The sequence below is a fragment of the Ranitomeya variabilis genome, chromosome 3 (genome assembly GCF_051348905.1).
Source record: "Ranitomeya variabilis isolate aRanVar5 chromosome 3, aRanVar5.hap1, whole genome shotgun sequence".
Taxonomy (NCBI): Eukaryota; Metazoa; Chordata; class Amphibia; order Anura; family Dendrobatidae; genus Ranitomeya; species Ranitomeya variabilis.
The window spans coordinates 49,502,194-49,527,501 of NC_135234.1; the positions used below are offsets into that span (position 1 = coordinate 49,502,194).

Consider the following 25,308-nt stretch of genomic DNA (forward strand, 5'->3'; position numbering starts at 1 on the left):
CCACAGCTCACACCATTCACTTCATTAGCTGTGGAGTCATGGTAGCAGCACCTAGGTGGAGGAGTCGGGGGTCAGACCCCCACACATGTGATATGGATGCCCTATGAATAAAGCTATATGGGGGCACCACGGTTAATGGGATACCACCAGGACCTACAAATTGGTACACTAACTGGTGAAAAAACAGACTAGGTCCTATAAATGGGGATCACCACAATTCAGATAAGGCATAAATACAAACACATCTTTATTGAGTGACACATGAAAATGACAAACACAGTTAAAAACATTTAAAAAACATGATAATACAATAGCCCCTAATACGGCTGTAACCCACCAAGGACTCTATAATAGGACTAAATAATGCTATATATTGAGTAACCGGCCAAACTGGCCCTGCTGAGAAGTGACTGAGCCCTAAAACAAGGCACTCCCCTGGACAAAATGCAATAATACAGAGTATAAATGACAGATGAAAGCATAAACAAAATAATTATACTTGTACTAAAGTGCCTGCGGGAATGACCCCGGCTAGTGTAGCTCTTATCCCTAGGTCCAAAGTGAAGGACCACACTGCACTACTTGGCCTGAAAATACAGAGCAAGTGAGCTCATAGATATATAATTTAGAAGGTGCCTAGAGCCATAAACAAGCATGACGGTCACAGATATAGAACCCACAGATAACCAAGAGAAACAGCCTGGGAGAGTGGCATGTGAAAAATATATAAAAGCAACAGGGGGAACAGAGGCAGTCAAAAATAGTAACTACCTACTACCTAGAGGCATGTAATGCCTAACCTGTACACCCTCAGATGAGTCCTGATACAGGCTATGAAGGGCCCATGCAGGCAACATGTGAGACAAGGTAGTAGAGGTATACTACCTAAAGGCATACAATGCCTGAACAGTTCAGCCTCCAATAAGAGTCCTAGTGTGGGTTACAGAGAGACCCAACGCGTGTCGCCACCTGCAAGGGTGGCTTCGTCAGGGGTCAATCTGATATGGATGCCCTACCGTAAGGATAGCTCAGTCCTGGAACGCCCCATTAAATATTCCCAATCTGACTCCTGCCAATGGTTTCAGCTAGGGCCGGCCCCAGGTTTATGCAGGTCCCTTTGTCCCCCTTTAACCCCTCTTTGCTTTTAAAGGCAAAACCCTCCAAGAAATGTCCAGGCGTCTTCCGAACCATCCCATTGACTTGTGTTATAAGGTACAGAGCGTCATCCGTGCAGAAGACGGCAGAATGGACCCGTCGCTTCCTATAACCCCTCAGCATTTCCTGAAGATGTGTCCAGCGAGTCGTTATTACATAGAAATAGTTATGTTCATTCTTTTAACCCCTTAGTGACAGCCAATACGTCTTTTAACTGACCTGAGATACAAGAGAATAGCCTCCCCATACAGGTGACAATCCAGCAGCTGTCGGCTGTCAACTATAGCTGACAACTTGCTGCATCAGCCATCATCAGTGTTTGCACCGTCCATATCTGTTTAACCCCTTAGATGCTGCTGTCAATAGAGACAACATCATTATAAATGGTTAACAGAGTGTGGGGGCTTCCTCTTTATCCAAATTGGTGCCCTCAGATCATGATTGTGTGGTCCTGATGTTTGCGATGGCAATTCATGACCAAATAGTGGCCTAAGAATCTAACAGCTGTAGTAATCTGTTCAGAAGTTAGAGACATTTAGGTGATAAAAATATACATTTTCATTTCTGTCATGCCACTTTGCATTAATTTCTGTAACGCACCTGAAGAGTTAATAAACTACCTGACTGCAGTTTTCAATACGTCTGGGGGTGCTGATTTAAAAATGATATCACGCTGGGGGTTTACCAATATATGAGACCCCTAAAGTCACTTCAAACATGGATAAGTTTCTAAAAAAATAAATTTTGTAAATTTTCTTGAAAAATTGAAAAATTGCTGCTTCATTTTCAATCCTCCTAAAATGCTACCAAAATAAAAGAACATTTTACAAATGGTGCTGATGTAAAGCCGACATGTGGGAAATGTTATTTATTAATGGTTTGCTGTGGTTTTACCATCTGGATTAAAGGGATAATCATTCAAATTTTGAAAATTGCTAATTTTTTAACATTTTTCTAAAATTTTTGATATTTTTTATAAATAAACACAAAACATATTGATCTAAATTTACTATTATCATAAAGTATAATGTGTCATGAAAAAACAATCTCAAAATCACTGGGATTTGTTGAAGCGTTGCAGAGTTATTACCACATAAAGTGACACTGGTCAGATTTCAAAAATTTGGCTCCGTCACTAAGGGGTTAAAGGTTTTTTGGATTATTTAGACAATTTCCGCAGCGGAATTCACCTGAAAAAGACATCAGCCATGCCATGTGAAACCAACGGAGCTTGTTCACACATGGCAGGTTTCTGGTTGTTTTTTTTTTCCTTCCAGAGAAAAAACGCACAAGGAAAACAGTGATGAGACATAAAAGTAAAATGCCCACTCGCGCACTGACACATGGGATATCTCTGTTTTGTTACAAATGCGGACGGGCGAATAAAAAAAAAAAAAAAAAAAGTTTAAACGCAGAAAAGGCACGCGGGCGGGCTCAGAACACACGTGGAGCACATGTTCACTAGAGAAGGGGCGGGGCAGTGACGCAATTTTACTACACCTGCGAGAGCCAATCAGCTGGCGGAGGCGTGGCTACGGCGGTTCCCTGTTTTCATTGTCTCTTTCCGTTCGGCTTCGCACAACGTCTCTTTCTGTGACGTAAAGGACAGCGTGTACTTTCCTCGGGAATATACACAAGCGGACTGTACCACACACCATGGCGGATGCGGACAGCCAGCTGAGGTAAACCTCCCGCCGTCTGAAAGCAATATTAATATTTAGAGACGCGATCTATCTGCTTCACGTTGAACTAAACAGGTATTTCCTCTGTAACTTAAGAGGATATCGCCACTCTCTCCCCCTCTGCTGTGTAATGGTTTCGTCTTCGTGTTGTGTGATTGGACTGAACCATAATTGTTCCCTAGTGGGGGAGAGACGCGCGCGCCTTCTGACTTTTCCCACGGCCCTCGCTGTTTCTTCGCCCCGTATGACCACGTATCCGTCACGGTAAATGCGCTAACGTGTTATCCCGGGCTCCGCTGTTACTTATGTTGTGCGCAGTTTGCCCTCAGATGTGTCCGCTGTTGGTATGATCCAGGAGAGTGAGTGGGTGACTTGGTCGGGGATGTCCATGCTGCTTCATCAGTTGTGGAGGAGAAGGCTGCAGGCAGGAGGGAGCTGGTATCCGGTTACAGGTCGGTGTGTTGTGTGACCTGTTGTTACTGGTGTGTTGTCTATGAGCTGGGGACCCTTATGGGCTGGATTCTTCCTTCCTGCCCATTATGGTGCTTTCTCTGTAGTTCTGTGTCTTCCTGTTTGGATACATTGTATCTTTCTCCTCTATGTGGTGACTGTACTGACACAGGGGGTAGATGTGAGAGGCAGGAGCCGTGGCCCCCGGGGGCCCTGAGTCCCCCCAGTGTAGTCTCAGCTTGTCTCTGAGACTTTCTTAGTGGAACTTGGCAAGTTTCCCCATAAAGTGAACTTGTCTGTCGCTCTGTGCCATCTGTACACCTCCCCTCCCCCTCCAATGGTAAAGTTATTGTTGGGCACGGTGGGCAATTTTTTTTTGTTTGATCCTGTCCCTTTAAAAACTCTTAAAATATCGCCCTGGGGCCACGTGACGCTGTGATGTTTCCTGACTTTGTTCAGCCACACAATAGACCGCGCTTTGTTACTGTAAAGGAGCTTCTTCTATCTTTGCTGTTCCATCATGTTCCACCGTTCTGTATCACCGTCCCTAACCCACAATCATCGGTGTTATCTGCCATTACTGCCACAGGCTGGCTGCTCTAGCTGTAAAGAAGCCTTTCCTATTCAGCTGCCTGTAATCAGTGCCCCCTGGTCCTTAGAAAGGTCCTTGGAAGGACTAATCCTGTGCCGTCCTTTGTACTGACCACACATATATTTATACATGTACCTGAGATCCCCTCTGAGACGTCTTTTTTCTAAGCTAAACAAGCCCCATTTTTCATCATACGAGAGACCTCCATCCCTTCTAATAATCTATGTAATAATAATAATTTTTATTTCTATAGCACCAACATATTCCGCAGCACTTTACAATTTTAGAGGAGACTTGGGACAGACAATAGACATTACACAGTAACAGATGACTCGGATGCCAAAAGGAGTGAGGGCCCTGATCACAAGCTCCAGTCTGTGAGTTGCCACCTTTGAACTGACTCTAATTTCTGAATATCCTTTTTAAAATGTGGGGACCAAAACTGGATCCTATATTCTAGATGTGGCCTCACTACTGATGTATAAAGGGGTAACAATACGTTGGGATCACAGGATTTTCTCTTTTTATACACCCTAAAATCTTGTGTGCTTGTGCAGCTGCTGCCTGACATTGAGTGCTGCTGCTCAGATTACTTGTAACAAGAAGTCCTCCTCCTGTTCTGTATCCTCTGCCATGTAGAAAATAATCTGTCTTGGTCCAGTAATTCTAAGTAATTAAGGGCATTGCATTGTCTGTAGCTCCCCCGGAGACTGCATAAGGTCAATAGATCCTGTTCTGGTCAGTGAGGGGCCTGCACTATGTGCTCTGTGTGTCTGGCTGTGCTGGTGGGTGTCTGACTTTCGGGGACCTTCACCGATCCTAAGAACGGACCCCATTTTAATGTAGCTATAGCCCGGCGTTCACACCACTGCTCCATTAATTCTGTATGTGGCAGTACCGTATAGAATACCGGTAAGTAGAGCGGTGGTGCTACTGCCCAGTCACTGCTCGATTGTGACAGGGCTCAGAGCCCCCTTCTTGGGATCTATGAGGGTGTGACCCCTCATCTCGGTACATCCAGTAAGCGGTGGAAAAATATTGGTAATTTTACAAAGTTCTCATTTATTTCATGGACAGGTGGTAACTTGCATTGGAAATATCTCTGTACATACACCATGTGCAGTGCCAACTGGGCGCTATGGCGTTTGGTCACTGACCCCTGCTCTGGTGGGTGGGGGTCCTGGAGATGGGGGTCTGCATCTGTACATGCTTATGATGGTCTCTGCTGTTTCTAATTGTGTTTGTGCCATATATTGGGGTCAGTACATGACGTGCGGTAATGCGGTGGCACATGTGACGGTGGATCGCGTAGAGCGACTTCTGCTAATTGCTTTCATAACGTTGTGTCAGAGTTGTCGGCGAGCTTGGGTTGTGCTGTTACATTATGTCTTATCTGAGTCAGAGGCAGAACCATGTGCACCGAGTGATCTCATGTGTATGTATTGTACAAGTGCGCTGCCAGTGTGCAACTACAAGTCCCAGCGTGTCCTGGCAGCCTGAGCTTTCCGGTGCATGCTGAGAGCAGCTTCACATTGGTGACAAGACTCTCCTGACCTCTATAGATACGTGACCCACCATAAGTCAGTCATCTCCCCCAGGCTCAGGGTCACGGTTCATTACTGCTCAGGACTTGTCGGAGGCTGTCTCAGCTCTGCTAGCATTTTACACTTGATTATTTCTCCAATGAGCTGTTTGAACTTGCAAATTACCGTATACCCTACTGCCCCGAGCTTGCAAATTACCGTATACCCTACTGCCCCGAGCTTGCAAATTACCGTATACCCTACTGCCCTGAGCTTGCAAATTACCGTATACCCTACTGCCCTGAGCTTGCAAATTACCGTATACCCTACTGCCCCGAGCTTGCAAATTACCGTATACCCTACTGCCCCGAGCTTGCAAATTACCGTATACCCTACTGCCCCGAGCTTGCAAATTACCGTATACCCTACTGCCCCGAGCTTGCAAATTACCGTATACCCTACTGCCCTGAGCTTGCAAATTACCGTATACCCTACTGCCCCGAGCTTGCAAATTACCGTATACCCTACTGCCCCGAGCTTGCAAATTACCGTATACCCTACTGCCCCGAGCTTGCAAATTACCGTATACCCTACTGCCCTGAGCTTGCAAATTACCGTATACCCTACTGCCCTGAGCTTGCAAATTACCGTATACTCTACTGCCCCGAACTTGCAAATTACCGTATACCCTACTGCCCGATCCCGGGCCTCATCTCCACAAGAACCTTGGTAAATTCCAGCCTGAGGTTCTCTACTTCTAATAACTGCTGTTACCCCGAATCACATATATCCAGAGTGCGTATAGATGGCGGTTATTTGGGGCGATCATTAAAGCAGATATTACATAATCTAAAGATTATCTTTCTTATACATTGAGTCCCATCATCGGCCAACAACGCAGACTTGAAGGTTTCGGTTGTCGCACATGGCTCCTCTATGGCACTTGGCGTATGGTTTCTGGAAGGTATTATTCGCGTGACCTTCTAGTGGCCATAATTTCTCATCTAACGGACACATGTCAGGGCCCAGTCGCAGGACCCATTATCCAAACTAATCAGACCTATAGTTGGGCTCCTGAGACCTGTGCGCAGGGTGATTGGACCCGTAATGTGGACTAGAAAACATGTCCGCTGCGTGGTCTTGTGAGTTAGCCCTGGGGCTCCTTGTTTTTTTGTGGAACTCCTTGCAGCATGACGTATCAATGAAGATACTAGATAGATAGGATTCTACAGGCACATAATATGGGATTCGTGGGACCCAAATACTTTTTTTTACATGCATGGAAGTTTTTTTGAGAATGATCTAAGTGACATATAAAAGCTGTAAGGCCTCGTACATGTTATGCTAACGTCGTCCGAGCCCACTGATATGGATAGATTTGGTCAAGAATCTAAAGGTCCATTTACATGGACACCAGCGGCACGATACAACCGACGATCATTAAACCTTTCCTGGATGGCGGTCATTTAAATGCGATCAGCTTGGTTTGCGTTCAGCAGTGTGAGTCTTGGTTACACAGTAGATTCACCGCTGAGAACTATGGTAAAAGATCACTTCCTGGCCACACTCCGACTAGACTTGCGCAGTGTGACTCAATTCACTTTGCATTGAGCATGGCTGCACACGTCTAGTCAGACTGTGGCCCGAATTATGCAGATCGCATGCTTGTAGTCGCAGGACTGCTGGCAGCGGAGTATTCTGACAGAGCACAATTCCCACACTGTGAGGCTTCAAGTCTGCACTCAGACCTTTATCACAAACCTGGACAACCCTCTTTAATGATTATGGGGCCCCCAACAGAGTTAAGGATGTCTGATTTCAGATGTCCAAGTCTTTTGTGAAGTCAAAACAGAAGAAAGACCCCCAGATCTGGAGAAAAGGACCGTTTTGCTTTGCGCTACCAACAATGATTTCCAACAGCACTTTTCAAGTAAATGCAAATAAAGAGAAAATAACCAGCTCCCCCTCCAGTGAGTGAGGAGTCAATATACACCGCACACTCTCTTGAGTAAATATGCAAAAAAGTGTTTTTATTAACGAAACATTAGTGGGAGCAAAACTAGATTATACAGATGGTGAGAAGCGACCAGAAACTAAGTGATGCTTCCACCCTCCCGAGTCTTAATCAGGCGGTTGCTTGATCCATAAGTACGGGTAGACAAATAGAGGAAGGAGTCCCAGAAAAATGATGTACGTGCTGCTGGTTAAGGCTAAGCGCCTATGAAATAAGTGAATTATCCAATGGATTGGGGGGAGCTGTGTGCCTGCTGTGACTGTGGCGCTTATCTCCCCCACTGTATATGTAGCACCCGGGCACGCATGGTATGGCGACAGAGGCTGTAGGGCCTCTTGCTAAAGAATCTGACTGCCTCCGTGAGCCCCTGAAAAGGCTCTTCACACGGAGAAACGTGTGCTTTATTTGCAAGAAGCAGATTTTTCTTACCTCTGTCCAATTCCTCTGAATGCCACTTGCAGAAATCCATGTGCTTTTTAGGGAATTGAAACGGTCCGTCACAAGGAACTAATTTTCGGTCGTGGTAAACGTGATGTTGCTGTTATCAAAGGCCTCACCCCACATCTGATGCCTCCTGGATAGAGAAGTTGTTGGCCAAGAGAGCAGTAAATGGTTAAAAGAAAAGGGAATACATGAAATAAATGCAAGAATAGTAAGTAAATCAAAGAAACAAAGGGGTTTATACAGTACAATGAATGGAGACCTCCTACTGGCACCAGACAGGAATAAGTGCCCCCCTGGTCTGGTTCTGTGTCCTCCTCACTAATGCCGGGGGCTGCTGGCTGTGCTGGGAACTACCCCAGTCTAGTTCCATTGTGAGCCATTATATTAGCATCTGAGAGCCCTGGTGGGCAGAAAACCTGTGAAATGCACCTCCAACCCTTTATATTTGAGATCAGTAGGGGGTCTCTGAGGTGTGACTCCTTCCCACCTGAATGTTACCTTAGGGTACTGTCACACAGTGCAATTTTGAACGCTACGACGGTACGATTCGTGACGTTCTAGCGATATCGTTACGATATCACAGTGTCTGACACGCAGCAGCGATCAGGGACCCTGCTGAGAATCGTACGTCGTAGCAGATCGTTTGAAACTTTCTTTCGTCGCTGGATCTCCCGCTGTCATCGCTGGATCGTTGTGTGTGACAGCGATCCAGCGATGCGTTCGCTGGTAACCAGGGTAAACATCGGGTTACTAAGCGCAGGGCCGCGCTTAGTAACCCGATGTTTACCGTGGTTACCAGCGTAAAAGTAAAAAAAAAAAAAACGTACATACTCACCATCTGATGTCTGTCAGGTCCCTTGCAGTCTGCTTCCCGCTCTGACTGTGAGCGCCGGCCGGAAAGTGAGAGCAGATCACAGCGGTGACATCACCGCTGCGCTCTGCTCTCACTGTACGGCGGCGCTGTCAGAGCAGGAAGCAGACGGCAAGGGACCTGACAGACATCAGATGGTGAGTATGTACTGTTTGTTTTTTTTACTTTTACGCTGGTAACCACGGTAAACCTGGTTACCTGGGGACTTCGGCATCGCTCCAGCGCCGTGATTGCAAAGTGTGACCGCAGTCTACGACGCTGGAGCGATACTCATACGACGCTGCGACGTCACGGATCGTGCCGTCGTAGCGACGAAAATTGCACGGTGTGACAGTACCCTTACTCTGGGGCCAAAGTCTATATTTTCTGTAATGTAAAGGGAATGAATGAAAGCCATACAATACCTCCTAGGCCCTCTATACAGCAGTGATGCTTGAAGGTTTGTGAACCCCAAACTGTCAGAATCTCCTACAAGTCCTAAAAGTAGATTGAGAACACAATCATAGGAGGCAAAAATATTAGACTTTGTCATTTCTTTTTATTGAGAAAAATGATTATAACATGTTGGCGAGTTTAAAAAAAAATTTGTGAAATTTTGCTTTCAGTATCGGGTGTGCCCCCCAACCTTTATACACCCTTGTGCATGTTGATGTTTCCTGCACATCAGCTCTGAGGAATTTTAGCCCTTTCTTCCCTATAAAACAGATAATAATAATAATTAATAATAAAAATTATTATTTCTATAGCGCCAACCTATTCTGCAGCACTTTACATTTTAGAGGGGACTTGTACAGACAATAAAAGACATTACAGCGTAACAACAATCACATAAACAGATACCAGGAGGAGTGAGGGCCCTGCTCGGAAGCTTACAATCTAGGAGGAAATAGGGGAGAAACGAGAGGTGGATGGTAACAATTGCTTCCATTGTTCGGTCCAGCCATTATGTAAGAATCTGGTGTTCATGTAAAGCTGCATGAACCAGTTACCAACCAGTATGTGTTAAAGTACAGACATGGAGCTATTAAATGCCTAAAGCATGTGAGAACAGATGATATGAGGAACCTGCTTATGAAGAAAATTTTGAATGGGCAACACAGGGATCGTTAAATAAATGTTCAGGCGGTAGGCCAGTCTGAAGAAATGCGTTTTTTAGGTCACACTGAAAATTGTGGGTATTGGGGATTAATCGTATGCACCTGGGTAGTGCATTCCAAAGAATTGGCGAAGCACGTGCAAAGTCTTGGAGATGGGAGTGGGAGGTTCTGATTATTGAGGATGCTAACCTCAGGTCATTAGCAGAACGGAGAGCATGGGTAGGGGGGTATACTGAGACCAGGGAGGAGATGTAGGGTGGTGCTGAGCCATGGAGTGCTTTGCGGGTGAGCGTGATAAGTTTATATTGAACTCCGGAGTGGGTGGGTAACCAGTGTAATGACTGGCACAGGGTAGAGGCATCGGTGTAACTATTGGTGAGGAATATAATCCTGGCAGCAGCATTCAGGACAGATTGGAGCGGGGACAGTTTGGTAAGAGGGAGGCCGATTAGTAGAGAGTTAGGCTAGGGTCACATTGCGTTAGGGCAATCCGTTAAGCGCATAGCGCTAGTGGATTGCGCTAACGCAATGCTTCTCTAGGGTCCGCGTTCGGCGTCCCCGCTAGCGCAGATCCCCGATCTGCACTAGCGAGGAACGGACCTCGGGCGCGCCGCGGACGCTGCAATCAGCGTCTGAGGTCCGTCACTGAAATGACGGCACATCGCTAGCGCACGCCCAATGTGGGCGGGCGCTAGCGACGCGTTCACCATTACAGGCTATGGCGGCATTAACGGACTACGTTAACACCGCGTTATGCCGCGGTGTAACGTAGTCCGTTAAACGCGGTCACAGAACGCAATGTGACCCTAGCCTTACAATAGTCCAGACGAGAATGAATGAGTGAAACAGTAAGAGTTTTTGCAGAGTCAAAAGTAAGAAAAAGGCGAATTCTAGAAATGTTTTTGTGGTGCTGATAACAAGAGCGAGCCAGTGATCGGATGTGGGGGGTGAATGAAAGCTCGGAATCAAGTATGACCCCAAGGCAGCGGGCATGTTGCTTTGGAGTAATGTTGGAACCGCACACGGAGATGGCAATGTCAGGCAAAGGTAGGTTAATAGAGGGAGAGAACACGAGGAGTTCAGTTTTTGACAGGTTCCGTTTCAGATAGAGGGAGGACATGATGCTGGAGACAGCGGTGGTGCCAGGAGTAAAGGTGTATAATTGGGTGTCATCAGCATAGAGATGGTACTGGAAACCAAATCTACTGATTGTCCAATAGGGGCAGTATACAAAGAGAAGAGGAGGGGCCTAGAGCTGATCCTTGAGGAACCACAACAGGGGGAGATGATAGGAGGAGGAGCCGGCAAGAGATGCCATGAAGGAGCGGTCAGAGAGATAGGAGGAGAACCAGGAGAGAACGGTGTCCTTGAGGCCGATGGAGCGGAGCATAGTGAGGAGGAGCTGATGATCCACAGTGTTGAATGCTGCGGAGAGATCCAGGAGAATCAGCATGGAGTAGTGACTAGTGATGAGCGAGTATACTTGTTGCTTGGGTTTTCTTGAGCACGCTCAGGTGGTCTCCAAGTATTTTAGTGCTCGGAGATATAGTTTTCATCACCTCAGCAGCTGAATGATTTACGACTGCTGGGCAGCCTGAATACATGTGGGAATTCCCTAACAAACAGGCTGAATACATGTGAGGAATGCCTATCTGGCAGCCGAAAATCATGCAACTGAGGCGATGAAAACTATATCTCTGAGCAATAACAAATACTTGGAGGTCACCAGAGCGTGCTGGGGAAAACCCGAGCAACGAGTCCACTCCCTCATCACTAGTAGTGACCATTAGATGTAGCTGTTAATAGATCATTAGAGGCTTTAGTGAGGGCAGTTTCAGTGGAGGGTCAAGAAGAGAGTGCATGTCCCACTCCAGATGATTGATTGAGTCGCTACCATATGTATGCATGGGGACAGACCTGTCAATCACCTGGAGCAGGGGGGAGCCAATCGGAGACTTTGCCAAACTATTCAGGTCTACCCTTGTAGTCCTCGGCTCTTCAAACTGTTTTCTCTGAACCATACGGTACCTGGCTACAGTCATGTGCCCAGTCTGATTCCTGCTGCCTGTGGTCCCGGAATCTAGTGACACCTAGTGCTTTGGGCCATTATCTTGCTGCACGACCCACGAGATTTAGGTCATGGACAGAAGTCCTGACATTTTGATTTTAGAATTTGCTGATGAAAGTCAAATCTCATTATTCCACCCATGATGGCTGCTGTCCTGGCCCAGGTGCAGCAAAAGGGTCCAAAACTCTATACTACCAGCGCAGTGTTTTATAGACAGTATGAGGTTTTTGTGATGGTGTTTTATTTCTCCAAATGTAACGCTTTTCATTTTATCCAAAAAGTTCTATTTCAGTCTCAATCTGTCCACAAAACATTTGTTCCAGTAGCCTTCTGGCTTGTTCAAGTAATCTTTAGCAAACTGCGGACTGAGAGCAATGTTCTTTTTAGAAAACTGCTTTCTTTTTGTAGAAGTGCACGCACCCCATCGTTTTTCAGTGTCTGGACTTATGGATTAGCTAATGTGAAAGAGGCCTTTAGTTGCTTAGGGCTAACCTTGAGTTCCTTTGTGACCTCTCTCACCATTATACGCTTTGGACTTGGCGTGATCCATCTTGGTTGATCACTGCAGGGGGGCTATAATGTTCTTCAGTTTTCTCTAATTATACACAATCTATCTGGCCTCTGCCTGGCAAAGATGTTTTGTAAATTTTGATTCCATTGTTTGCGCATTTGGCTATATTAGAAAATTTTTAGTGCATGGTTTCAATTATAAAAAAAAAAAAAAGAAATACTTTTGGCGTCCTTTTAGACATGTGAGTTAGGCTACGTTCACATTAGCGTTAAGCTAATGTGCGTCGGGTTTGCGTCGGCGACGCAGCGGCGACGCATGCGTCATGCGCCCCCTATACTTAACATGGGGGACGCATGCGTTTTTTTTTGTTGCGTTGTGCCACACATGCGTCTTTTTTGCCGCAAGCGTCGGACCAAGAAAACGCAACAAGTTGCATTTTTCTTGCGTCCGATTTTCGGCAAAAACCGACGCATGCGTCGCAAAAACGCAGCGTTTTGCGTGCGTTTTGCCGCGTTTTTGCGTGCGTTGTGCGTTGCGTCGCCGACGCAGCGGCGCACAACGCTAGTGTGAACGTAGCCTTAGCGCTTTGTATTGAGTCTATTGATTGCTGCTGCACTTGGGCGGACGTCCGCCTTAAGTATCGTTATATTTTTGTATTTCTACCTAACCTTGTAAAGGACACCCTTGTTTTCTGGCTATTATTTATTCCTATGTGACTTTTCTGTCTCAGGGGCACCATGACTGAAGAGGAGCAGTTTGTGAACATTGACTTGAATGACGACACTGTATGCAGCATCTGCAAGCTGGGCACTGACACCGAGACCCTGTCATTCTGCCACATCTGCTTCGAGCTGAGCATCGAGGGTAAGACTGACTTGTCTGGTTTAGTTTGCATAATATGGTATGGATGAGCTGTGAAGAGATGTGTGTGTCCTATGAGTGGAGTATTCCAGGGCCCCGTTTTCAGGATCTGTGGGGGTCCTGGAGGCCAGACCCCATGCGATCAGCGAGTTATGGTCTGTCCTGTGGATAGGGGATGACTTTTGTTAATTGTAACGGCATTGTCCTATTTCTCGTATTGATGAGCTCCATGTGGCGGTATATTTTTGCCTGATCTCCTGTGCCCTAGTTCTCGCCAAGTCTCGGGGCAGTAAATTCCTTAGTATAGCAGCAGGCCTGTGCAGGGATATTAGAGGACAATCCACCACTGGGATTTCTCACTATATCCCAGAATGTGTGCAGTCATTGATTTCTGTAGGCTCAGCAATAACTCGTCAGAATGTTTCCTTCTCTCTGGAAAAGGCCAAATCTTCAATGTGTGATCAGGACGGGTCTGACCCCTGGGAGCCGAGCGATCAGCAGAATAAAAGGGCAGCGGCCTCTTCACTGTTTGTCCGGGCTCAGCGCTGTGACCGGCAGAGCGACGCACACACAATGCTGCTATGTATGAAGAAGGCCCAACATCCAGCCCCCCCACCAAAAAAAAATGCAGGGGTAAACCCAGCCTGTGCTTCATTTATTATCTTCACTCTGAGGCTGTGTGCACACGTTCCAGATTTTTCACGATAAAACCGCGAAAAAAAAACACATCCATTAAGCATCCTATTAAAGAATGCAATCCGCAATTTTTGTGCATATGTTGTGTTTTTTTTCCGCGATAAAAACGCAGCATGTTCATTAATTTTGTGGATTTTTCGCGGATTTCACGCTATTTAATGCATTGGGAAGCTCTGGAAAAAAACACGAAAAAACTGTAGAAAAACGCGCAAAAAAAAGCGCATGCGGACTTCCTGCGGAGAGAGTCCGGTTTTGTTCAGGAAATTTCTGCAAATAATCCTGACGTGTGCACATAGCCTTAAGCTGACCTCATGTAAATATTTAATCCTGGGTGTTAATATTTAATGGTTGCAGCTCCTCTCCCAGTGCCTGCTGTGTAGGCAGACTGTGACAGCGCAGTTTTGGAGCAGATCCTTCCATATTTGGGGGGTATGACGAGCACCACGTTCACACTGTACGCCCCATGAAAACCACAGGCGCTCTAGAAAGTGCTGAACCCAAGATTCATCCCAAATTTTGTACCCCTGTGGCTATGAGTCAGCTGATGTAAAGCTGTATTTGGCAGGATGCCTTGATGATTGAGGGGTATTCCTCCTGAAAAAGCGCTGCTGGAATGGAACATGGTGCACAGCAATGGAAAAATGACTTTGCGGCGCACACGTTTCGCCTTGCGCTCCTTGTACCCGCTGCCGGAGTCCTGCAGCCGGAAAACGTATCATTGTTTGGGTTTGTTCCACTCAGAAGTATAGAAAGTGCTTTTTTGAAAAAGTTTCTTCTAGGAAAAATCGTCTATATGACGCCATGTGCCGCTGTAATGCTGGGGTCAGATTTCATCCATGTTCTCATTTGTGGGTCCATTTTTTATTTTTTAAATGTCCACGTGGCGTCTGATTTTATACATCAATAGTTTAAAATGAGCCCAATCAAATAGTGTCCTAGGGCAGGAATGGCACTGGATCCATAACATTGGATGATGCATGTTGTGGTGTTTTTATTTGTTTTTTTGTTTTGTTTTTTTCCGGCCAGAACTTGAGAACTGCAGTGTTATTTTTTTAAATCTGCAACATTTCAATTTTTCAGCAATTTTTTTTTTTTTTTTTTAACTGAGAAATTAGAAAAAAACAACAGTTTTTGGAGAATTAACACTAGAACTACTAAACTCGTGACCCCCATTAGAACTACTGAATGTAGTCATTTTGACTACTGACTTGTTTTCGTTTATTTTTTGAGTTTCATTTGTGGTTATTTATTAATATTTTTAATGTATTATTGTGAGATCCAACAGTAAGGGTACTGTCACACAGTGCAATTACGATCGCTACGACGGTACGATTCGTGACGTTCTAGCGATATCGTTACGATATCGCAGTGTCTGACACGCAGCAGCGATCAGGGACCCTGCTGAGAATCGTACGTCGTAGCAGATCGTTTGAAACTTTCTTTCGTCGCTGGATCTCCCGCTGTCATCGCTGGATCGTTGTGTGTGACAGCGATCCAGCGATGCGTTCGCTGGTAACCAGGGTAAACATCGGGTTACTAAGCGCAGGGCCGCGCTTAGTAACCCGATGTTTACCGTGGTTACCAGCGTAAAAGTAAAAAAAAAAACAAACCGTACATACTCACCATGTGATGTCCGTCAGGTCCCTTGCAGTCTGCTTCCCGCTCTGACTGTGAGCGCCGGCCGGAAAGTGAGAGCAGATCACAGCGGTGATCACCGCTGCGCTCTGCTCTCACTGTACGGCTGCACTCAGTTAGAGCAGGAAGCAGACTGCAAGGGACCTGACGGACATCACATGGTGAGTATGTACGGTTTTTGTTTTTTTTTACTTTTATGCTGGTAACCACGGTAAACATCGGGTTACTAAGCGCGGCCCTGCGCTTAGTAACCCGATGTTTACCCTGGTTACCAGCGAACCTCGGCATCGCTCCAGCGCCGTGATTGCACAGTGTGACCGCAGTCTACGACGCTGGAGCGATACTCATACGACGCTGCGACGTCACGGATCGTGCCGTCGTAGCGACGAAAATTGCACGGTGTGACAGTACCCTAATGCTTTGGAATTTTTTTTTTTGCAGATTTTTCATATTTTTCTACAGGAAATAACAAAAGTAAACTAAGTAAAACAATAATTAAAGACGTATAATGTTCGTTCATTTTTTACTGGACCTATAAAAGTCTTGATGTTTTAGCTAATTTATACATTTTTTCGCAGAATTATACTGTATGTGAACATGGTTGATCATAAACAAAAGAAAAATGAAGAAAAACACGTAATTTGTATCGTTTTCGCGTCATAAACCATTACATTGCATTATTGCTATATTCATGCATATTGCCCATTTGCAGATAAAAAAAATATTCTTTCTAGCTGTAAACTATAACTACCGTATATACTCGAGTATAAGCCGAGATTTTCAGCCCAAATTTTTGGGCTGAAAGTGCCCCTCTCGGCTTATACTCGAGTCATGATCGGTGGTGGGGTCGGCGGGTGAGCACTGTCATATACTTACCTAGTCCCGGCGATCCTGGCGCTCCCCCTGCCTGTCACACTGTCTTCGGTGCCGCAGCCTCTTCCCCTGAGCGGTCACGTGGGACCGCTCATTAGAGAAATGAATAGGCGGCTCCACCTCCCATAGGGGCGGAGCCGCCTATTCATTTCTCTAATGAAGCGGTGCCGGTGACCGCTGATAGAGAAAGAGGCTGCGGCACCGAAGACAGGCAGGGGGAAGGAGCGGGACGCCGGGAGCAGGTAAGTATGTCATATTCACCTGTCCTCGTTCCACACGCCGGGCGCCGCGCCATCTTCCCGGCGTCTCTCTCTGCACTGACTGTTCAGGCAGAGGGCGCGATGACGCATATAGTGTGCGCGCCGCCCTCTGCCTGATCAGTCAGTGCGGAGAGACGCCGGGAAGATGGCGCCGAGGAGCTGCAAGCAAGAGAGGTGAGTATGTGTTTTATTTTTTTTTATTGCAGCACAGCTATGGGGCAATAATGGACGGTGCAGAGCACTATATGGCACAGCTATGGGGCAACGGTGCAGAGCACTGTATGGCACAGCTATGGGGCAGTGGTGCAGAGCACTATATGGCACAGCTATGGGGCAATGGTGCAGAGCACTATATGGCACAGCTATGGGGCAACGGTGCAGAGCACTATATGGCACAGCTATGGGGCAACGGTGCAGAGCACTATATGGCACAGCTATGGGGCAACGGTGCAGAGCACTATATGGCACAGCTATGGGGCAACGGTGCAGAGCACTATATGGCACAGCTATGGGGCAACGGTGCAGAGCACTATATGGCACAGCTATGGGGCAACGGTGCAGAGCACTATATGGCACAGCTATGGGGCAACGGTGCAGAGCACTATATGGCACAGCTATGGGGCAACGGTGCAGAGCACTATATGGCACAGCTATGGGGCAACGGTGCAGAGCACTATATGGCACAGCTATGGGGCAACGGTGCAGAGCACTATATGGCACAGCTATGGGGCAACGGTGCAGAGCACTATATGGCACAGCTATGGGGCAACGGTGCAGAGCACTATATGGCACAGCTATGGGGCAACGGTGCAGAGCACTATATGGCACAGCTATGGGGCAACGGTGCAGAGCACTATATGGCACAGCTATGGGGCAACGGTGCAGAGCACTATATGGCACAGCTATGGGGCAACGGTGCAGAGCACTATATGGCACAGCTATGGGGCAACGGTGCAGAGCACTATATGGCACAGCTATGGGGCAACGGTGCAGAGCACTATATGGCACAGCTATGGGGCAACGGTGCAGAGCACTATATGGCACAGCTATGGGGCAACGGTGCAGAGCACTATATGGCACAGCTATGGGGCAACGGTGCAGAGCATTATATATGTGGCACAGCTATGGGGCAACGGTGCAGAGCATTATATATGTGGCACAGCTATGGGGCAACGGTGCAGAGCATTATATATGTGGCACAGCTATGGGGCAACGGTGTAGAGCATTATATACAGGTCCTTCTCAAAAAATTAGCATATAGTGTTAAATTTCATTATTTACCATAATGTAATGATTACAATTAAACTTTCATATATTATAGATTCATTATCCACCAACTGAAATTTGTCAGGTCTTTTATTGTTTTAATACTGATGATTTTGGCATACAACTCCTGATAACCCAAAAAACCTGTCTCAATAAATTAGCATATTTCACCCGTCCAATCAAATAAAAGTGTTTTTTAATAACAAACAAAAAAACCATCAAATAATAATGTTCAGTTATGCACTCAATACTTGGTCGGGAATCCTTTGGCAGAAATGACTGCTTCAATGCGGCGTGGCATGGAGGCAATCAGCCTGTGACACTGCTGAGATGTTATGGAGGCCCAGGATGCTTCAATAGCGGCCTTAAGCTCATCCAGAGTGTTGGGTCTTGCGTCTCTCAACTTTCTCTTCACAATATCCCACAGATTCTCTATGGGGTTCAGGTCAGGAGAGTTGGCAGGCCAATTGAGCACAGTAATACCATGGTCAGTAAACCATTTACCAGTGGTTTTGGCACTGTGAGCAGGTGCCAGGTCGTGCTGAAAAATGAAAACTTCATCTCCATAAAGCATTTCAGCCGATGGAAGCATGAAGTGCTCCAAAATCTCCTGATAGCTAGCTGCATTGACCCTGCCCTTGATGAAACACAGTGGACCAACACCAGCAGCTGACATGGCACCCCACACCATCACTGACTGTGGGTACTTGACACTGGACTTCAGGCATTTTGGCATTTCCTTCTCCCCAGTCTTCCTCCAGACTCTGGCACCTTGATTTCCGAATGACATGCAAAATTTGCTTTCATCAGAAAAAAGTACTTGGGACCACTTAGCAACAGTCCAGTGCTGCTTCTCTGTAGCCCAGGTCAGGCGCTTCTGCCGCTGTTTATGGTTCAAAAGTGGCTTTACCTGGGGAATGCGGCACCTGTAGCCCATTTCCTGCACACGCCTGTGCACGGTGGCTCTGCCAAGGTCTGGAATCGGTCCTTCTCCACAATCTTCCTCAGGGTCCGGTCACCTCTTCTCGTTGTACAGCGTTTTCTGTCACATTGTTTCCTTCCAACAGACTTACCATTGAGGTGCCTTGATACAGCACTCTGGGAACAGCCTATTTGTTGAGAAATTTCTTTCTGGGTCTTACCCTCTTGCTTGAGGGTGTCAATGATGGCCTTCTTGACATCTGTCAGGTCGCTAGTCTTACCCATGATGGGGGTTTTGAGTAATGAACCAGGCAGGGAGTTTTTAAAAGCCTCAGGTATCTTTTGCATGTGTTTAGAGTTAATTAGTTGATTCAGAAGATTAGGGTAATAGGTCGTTTAGAGAACCTTTTCTTGATATGCTAATTTATTGAGACAGGTTTTTTGGGTTATCAGGAGTTGCAGAGCATTGTATATATGGCACAGCTTTATATGGAGCATCTATGGGGCCATAATGAACGGTATGGAGTATCTATTTTTAATTTTGAAATTCACCGGTAGCTGCTGCATTTTCCACCCTAGGCTTATACTCGAGTCAATAAGTTTTCCCAGTTTTTTGTGGCAAAATTAGGGGGGTCGGCTTATAATCGGGTCGGCTTATACTCGAGTATATACGGTAATAACATCAAGCTGTATGCAAATATAGTTTGTCCCCCCCCAAAAAAATTGCTGCTTCACACTATACAGTACAAAATAATTGAATAATATGACAATAAAATGTTGTATCTGCTATATACTTGTATGAGTTTTTTGAGCTCTTATGTCTGCATGTGTTCGCTTTGTCTCTTCAGCTGAACTGAAAGTAAACTTACTATCCAGACTACTGTCTACTGCTAGGACCAGAGAAAAACAACACCCTTCTTTAGCATAAGATAAGAGCCTACAGTATTTCAAACAAACTCTTTTCAGTTCAGCATTACACAGTATGCATGAGACAGGGATTGGATTATAACCAAATTGGATTATGTAACCCATGCTTTACACTACACCTCTTCTCTCTGAGGTCAGTGCTATGGTAGGTGACATTGGATAAGGCTACTTTCACACTTGCGCCGTTCGACGCACATCGCAATGCACCGTTTTGGAGAAAAAACGCATCCTGCAAAGTTGCCTGCAGGATGCGTTTTTTCTCCATAGACTTTCATTAGCGGCGCATTGCGACGGATTGCCACACGTCGCATCCGTCGTGCGACGGATGCGTTGTGTTTTGGCGGACCGTCGGCACCAAAAAACGTTCCATGTAACGTTTTTTTGTGCGTCATGTCCGCCATTTTTGACCATGCATGCAATGCATGCATTTTCGCATGCACGGCCGAAACTCCACCCCCTCCTCCCCGCAACTCACAATGGGGCAGCGGATGCATTGAAAAACTGCATCTGCTACCCCCGTTGTGATTTTATTTCACAGGTTGCGTCGGTATGTCGGCCCCACGCACTGCAATGGGTCCGTACTGACGCTAGTGTGAAAGTACCCTAACACAAGGAAAATGTGAAAAGTTGCCATCTGAATTGAACTACATCTATATGAACATCAGGGTAAATAAGATACAGTGAAAAAATTATGCACAAAACTTTACAGCAACATTTAGTGACAAAAGGACAGCAAAATATAGTAGGTAGTCAAAATGACTACCTTTAGTAGTTAAGGTAAATTTTGAAAAAAACCGCGCAATTTTTTCACCAAAATTATTTATTGTCACAAAATCTTTTTTAACATCCTATTCTAGGAAAAGTCACCGAGTCTCAAGCCGGAATTCCGAAAAATGTAGTCACAGAAGAGAAATAAAAAATGAAAGTAGTCAAATTGACTATACCAGTAGTTCTAGTGTTAAAAAACCAAAGCAAAAACTGTACTAAGAGTGTAATGTGGACAAAGCAAACACGTAGTCTGCACCCAGAAATCTCTGCAAGAAACTGACATAAAATGGGTGTTGTGAATACTGCGGTTTCCCATCTCCAAGATCACATCCCAATACATAGTAGGTATAATAATATTAATATTCACAGATACCTCCAATTAGAAATGTAGCATAGTCCTTCTGATTCGCTATGTTGCTTACCCCATGTGCAGGGCATTGTAGTAACTTACCTATCCATGGCTACGGTCACTGATATAGTGACCGATCATTAGATGTTAGTGGCTGTAACCATGGATACCTAACTAACTGCAATGCCCTGCACACGGGGTAATTGACGTAGCAAATCAGAAGAACTATACTACATTTCTAATTGGTGGTATTTGCTAATATTATTATGCGTACTACATATTGGACAGTATTTTGGAGATGGGAATACACCTTTTAATGCCAAGATGGGAAGTTATCGTGTACCTGACTGTTTCAGCAAGAGCAGCAGGAGGCAAGTATGCATTTTTTTTAATTTTTTTATTTTATATCCTCTTATGCAGAATTTTGGCATCATAAAGGATTTTTTTTTTTATCTTAACCTTTTAATATTTATTCGACACCTGCCAATCTTAAGTGTTACCCCAGTTTCACACATCCAAGTTTCATGTGACGTGGTTGGGTTTGGAAATCCTGGTCTGTATATGAAATGTGAACGAGGGCATAGTTATTCCCAAACATTGACAATAATCACCTTCCAGACCTCTATGACCCTCATCGATCCCGAGAACGGGGCACTGAAATGTCCTGTTGGCATGGAGTGGTGGCCATGTGCTTCTGCTCCGTTCATTGTCTATGGGACTGGCACTGACATCTGAGTCCTGTACTCGGCTAATCCTGCCGGCAGTCAGAGGGTGCATGGAGCGGAAATCAGTAAGTCGTAACCTATCGTGTGCTGGGCGACCTCTTTTTAGGCTGCGTTCACAAGTTGCAGATTTTGCCAAAAGTGCAGCAAACCTAAAATGTAACACACAAACGCATTGTACAACTTCAGTATAGCGAGTATGTCCGCAGATGGCGGTGAGGGGCCCGTGTGTGGGGCATGTAACGTTCCTGTTGTGGCGCCATTTGCCGGATCCTGGGCTAGGACACATTAGACTCTGCGTTCGTTCGCCTCCTATTTTGTACGATGTGGAGGAATGTCGCCGTCCTCGGCCTCACGTCTCCAGATCTGTGTAATCGGGTGTATAATGGGAAATTAGCAGCGAGGGGGACGTTCTGCCGATCCGACCTAATGAGCTGCGAGAAGACCCCCTGTGGAAATGGAGGCGCTGTTATCTGCTGGATGTACGGCGGCCTTGTTTCTGTTTCCGAGATAACATTTACCATCGCACATTAACGCTCTGATGTTTCCACATTCGGGTCTGTTTTGTTTCACTTGGTGGATATTTATTTTGTTTTTTTGTTATTTTTGTGTTTGGGGGAGAAATATTTTCTTTACAGCTCGGGCTCCCTGCAGAATCTGATGCTTTTGTGGGTCAGTCCATTCTCTTACCAGCTAGTCTTCTAATTTATTAATCCGGTTTGGTATCTAGCACTATGGTAGTTGCCAATATATCCACGACCAGTCTCATCCATGCAGAGGAGTCCTGGGAAACCTTGCAGTATCCAATATGGCAGCTGTGACTGAGGCTATATTCAGTCACACAACTTTCCCAGACACGTGAATTGCAGGCCTATTTTACAGTATATGGAGAAAATGTGAAACGCGTCGCTCGGGACTGTTGCTGTTGCGTAGATCATATACCCATCATGCAATGCTCCGGGACCCCCATGGGGGGTACTCATCACTAGTTTTCCAATGTGTGCTGATATTGTCACATTATCGCCCGAGTCTGCGCCCTTTATTCTACTCATCACCTGTGAATCCAGATCAGCAGTGACACCTGTCCCCCATAGAAAGCAAGAATTCATTAGATCTTCCTCATCTGCAAGGGGACATTACAAATTAAGACTTGACATGAGCGCGGAGGGGTGCAGTCTTGAGGAACGGAGCCTCGTCTTCCTAACCAGGGACTTCAGGTCGTAACGCAGAGATGGAAGCGGCAGGAGAAAGTTTCCCTTTATGGCATCATAAGCGTTTTATGGCTGATTCCTCACCGGCCCGGCACTGCACAGATGCTGCCGCCTCACCTGAGTGCTCATGCGTCCCTGATGGTGACGGCGCTCAGCATGCTCATTTACAGCAAGTGACAAGAGGCTCGTCAAGACAGACATTGTGTTTCCTAAATCTCAAGCTGGATTTTTACCAAAGCAGTTGAACTCCTTAATGCGCAATTCACATTTTTATTGTTCCCTACACTAAAAATTGAAGGAAAAAAAAAAACTGCAGCAAAATGAACTAAAAATCTCCCTGCTTATGTGAAATGTGGATTGCTATAAGAATATATGATATAATGCTGAAGGTGTTTTCTGAGATTCAGATAAATCTAGGACGCCGCACTGGTGTGCCTACGTTCACACCACCCAACGATCGTGCAGTTTTTTGCAAATGATGTCCTTCACCACAGTTCCATAATCTACTTATTGTCCGCCATTTCTTCTGAAAGATCATCCAAGCTGGATAACGTTTCATACAGATTGTTAACTTATGATCCTTCAATATAAACTTTAACTCACAGTGAAAACTTTTATAGTAACCGTACCAACCATGACTTCAAAAAATGGTTCACATGCAGTAAACCATGTTTCCTTTTGGGAAAAATATATTTTTTTTTCATAACCCAATGAGATCCATGTGGAGGAGAGGAGGCAAGCAATGTAGAAAGACTTCCCAAGTCCCTATGGCGAAGACTAATTGGGCTCCTTTTTATATTGAAACCCTGGAGACCTGGTCATCAGGGCTTTGGAGTCCGACTCCTCAATGTCCATGACTCCGACTCCACCAAAATGGGCTCCAACTCCACAGCCCTGCTGGTCATGACTCTAGTACATCTTTCTTTGCCAACCTGGCAGAATTTATAGAGACCATGTTCCCATTGAGGTTATTGATGCACATTAAAATGGTGGCAAGACCAACCTGAATTGGGCTTTCTCTGTCCAGGAGGGCACTTGGCATCTACATCCTTTTCTTCTTTGTACAACGTTGCCTCCTTGTAGATCTTCAAATGTTTGCATCTTATGTGAACATGTTTGGTGCATGCTGAACGTGGCTGTAGGCCGTAATTCACCAGATGGAGGCCAAAAGAGTGTCCATTTATGGCTTCTCTTGGGCTGGTACAGTGTTCAGGATTGCCTTAATTTCATTACTTATAAAATGGAGGTTTTCTGACTCTATGCTAGTGCACTAGAAGGGGAAAGAAGAGGATAGAAAGAATTTAAATGTTTGCTCTTTTGAAGGTGTGTGAATATCTTGGCTTCCACATGTTTAGAGTCAATGCAATAAAATGGTTGGAGGAGGAGGACTGGCACAGATTAGAAGTCACTGCCCAGTTTGAGATCTTTCGGGATCAGGCCACCTAGGCATTCATCAAAGTTCAGTCTTCACTTCCTACGTTTTGGCCCTCTTAGTTCAGCCAACCAATTGGAACCAAGATGCCTACATCAGACTCTCGCCTCCCATAGAAGCCTTCAAAAAGAACCTGAAGACCCACCTCTTCTGACAAGCCTACAGCAGTGATCCTCAACCTACTGAACTGTCGCACAACCAGCTCTATCCTCTCCTAGTGTATCCTCACCCATCCCCTGCAGACTGTGAGCCCTCGCGGGCAGGGTCCTCTCTCCTTCTGTACCTGTTAGTGCCTTGTTTTTTGCTCATGTTTATTGTATTTGTCTATATTTGTCCCCTTTCCGCATGTAAAAGTGCCATGGAATAAATGGCGCTATAAAAATGTATAATAATACTGAGATGTAGGCAACCGTGTCGCACTGTATTCTTTAATGGATTCCTGGGCTTAGTTAATGGCACATTTTTATGTCTATTTGTGAACTATTTACCCCTTTTTTTTTTTTTGGGCTCAAGTGAACGGTTGCGTTGGGTGGAGATGTTGACACTGAAGGACCAAAAGTGTAGCCCTGTTTTGTCTTCCTTCAGTAGCAAAAACTGTTTTTCTTTAATGGCTGTCAGAGGGACTGGAGACCCGTGCAATTCACATAAGGTAGAGGAGGACCTCTAGTACGAATCACACGGGGTAGAATTGCCTTTTTGTTGTCCACTTGCTACTCTTTTGATGCAGAGTTCTGTACTAAACTACATGAAATAGTTGTTGTGGAGCCATAACGAGCCGGTAGCTGTGGGAACCCGGCTGTGATACTAGGGGCACTGGCAGCTGCACAAACTCCACTGAATAGATGTCACTTGATGGAGCGGAAAGCCTAAACTCGCTCTTAACAGCTTACAACGTGAAATGCACAAACATAATAGAGGCTAAGCAAGCGGCCGACCGCTCGCTGATTCCCGCTTGTTAAAGCGGCATTTGTTGGTGTAAA

At 45.7% G+C, this 25,308-nt stretch overlaps 1 protein-coding gene across 4 annotated transcripts in view; it reads left to right on the top strand.

Moving 5' to 3' along the window:
- Window positions 1-2,560: 2,560 nt before the first annotated feature.
- C3H21orf91 (chromosome 3 C21orf91 homolog) overlaps window positions 2,561-25,308 on the top strand; it is a 43,117-nt gene continuing 20,369 nt past the window's right edge. Inside the window, exons 1-2 of one of the 4 annotated variants that reach the window (XM_077294021.1) lie at window positions 2,561-2,912; window positions 13,138-13,271. In XM_077294021.1, the coding sequence (XP_077150136.1) occupies window positions 13,145-13,271 (127 nt within the window). In that variant the 5' untranslated portion in view covers window positions 2,561-2,912; window positions 13,138-13,144. Of the gene's footprint in view, window positions 2,913-2,964; window positions 3,102-3,138; window positions 3,290-13,137; window positions 13,272-25,308 lie in introns of those variants that run through there. The other 3 variants (XM_077294019.1, XM_077294018.1, XM_077294020.1) reach the window with 3 other exon arrangements.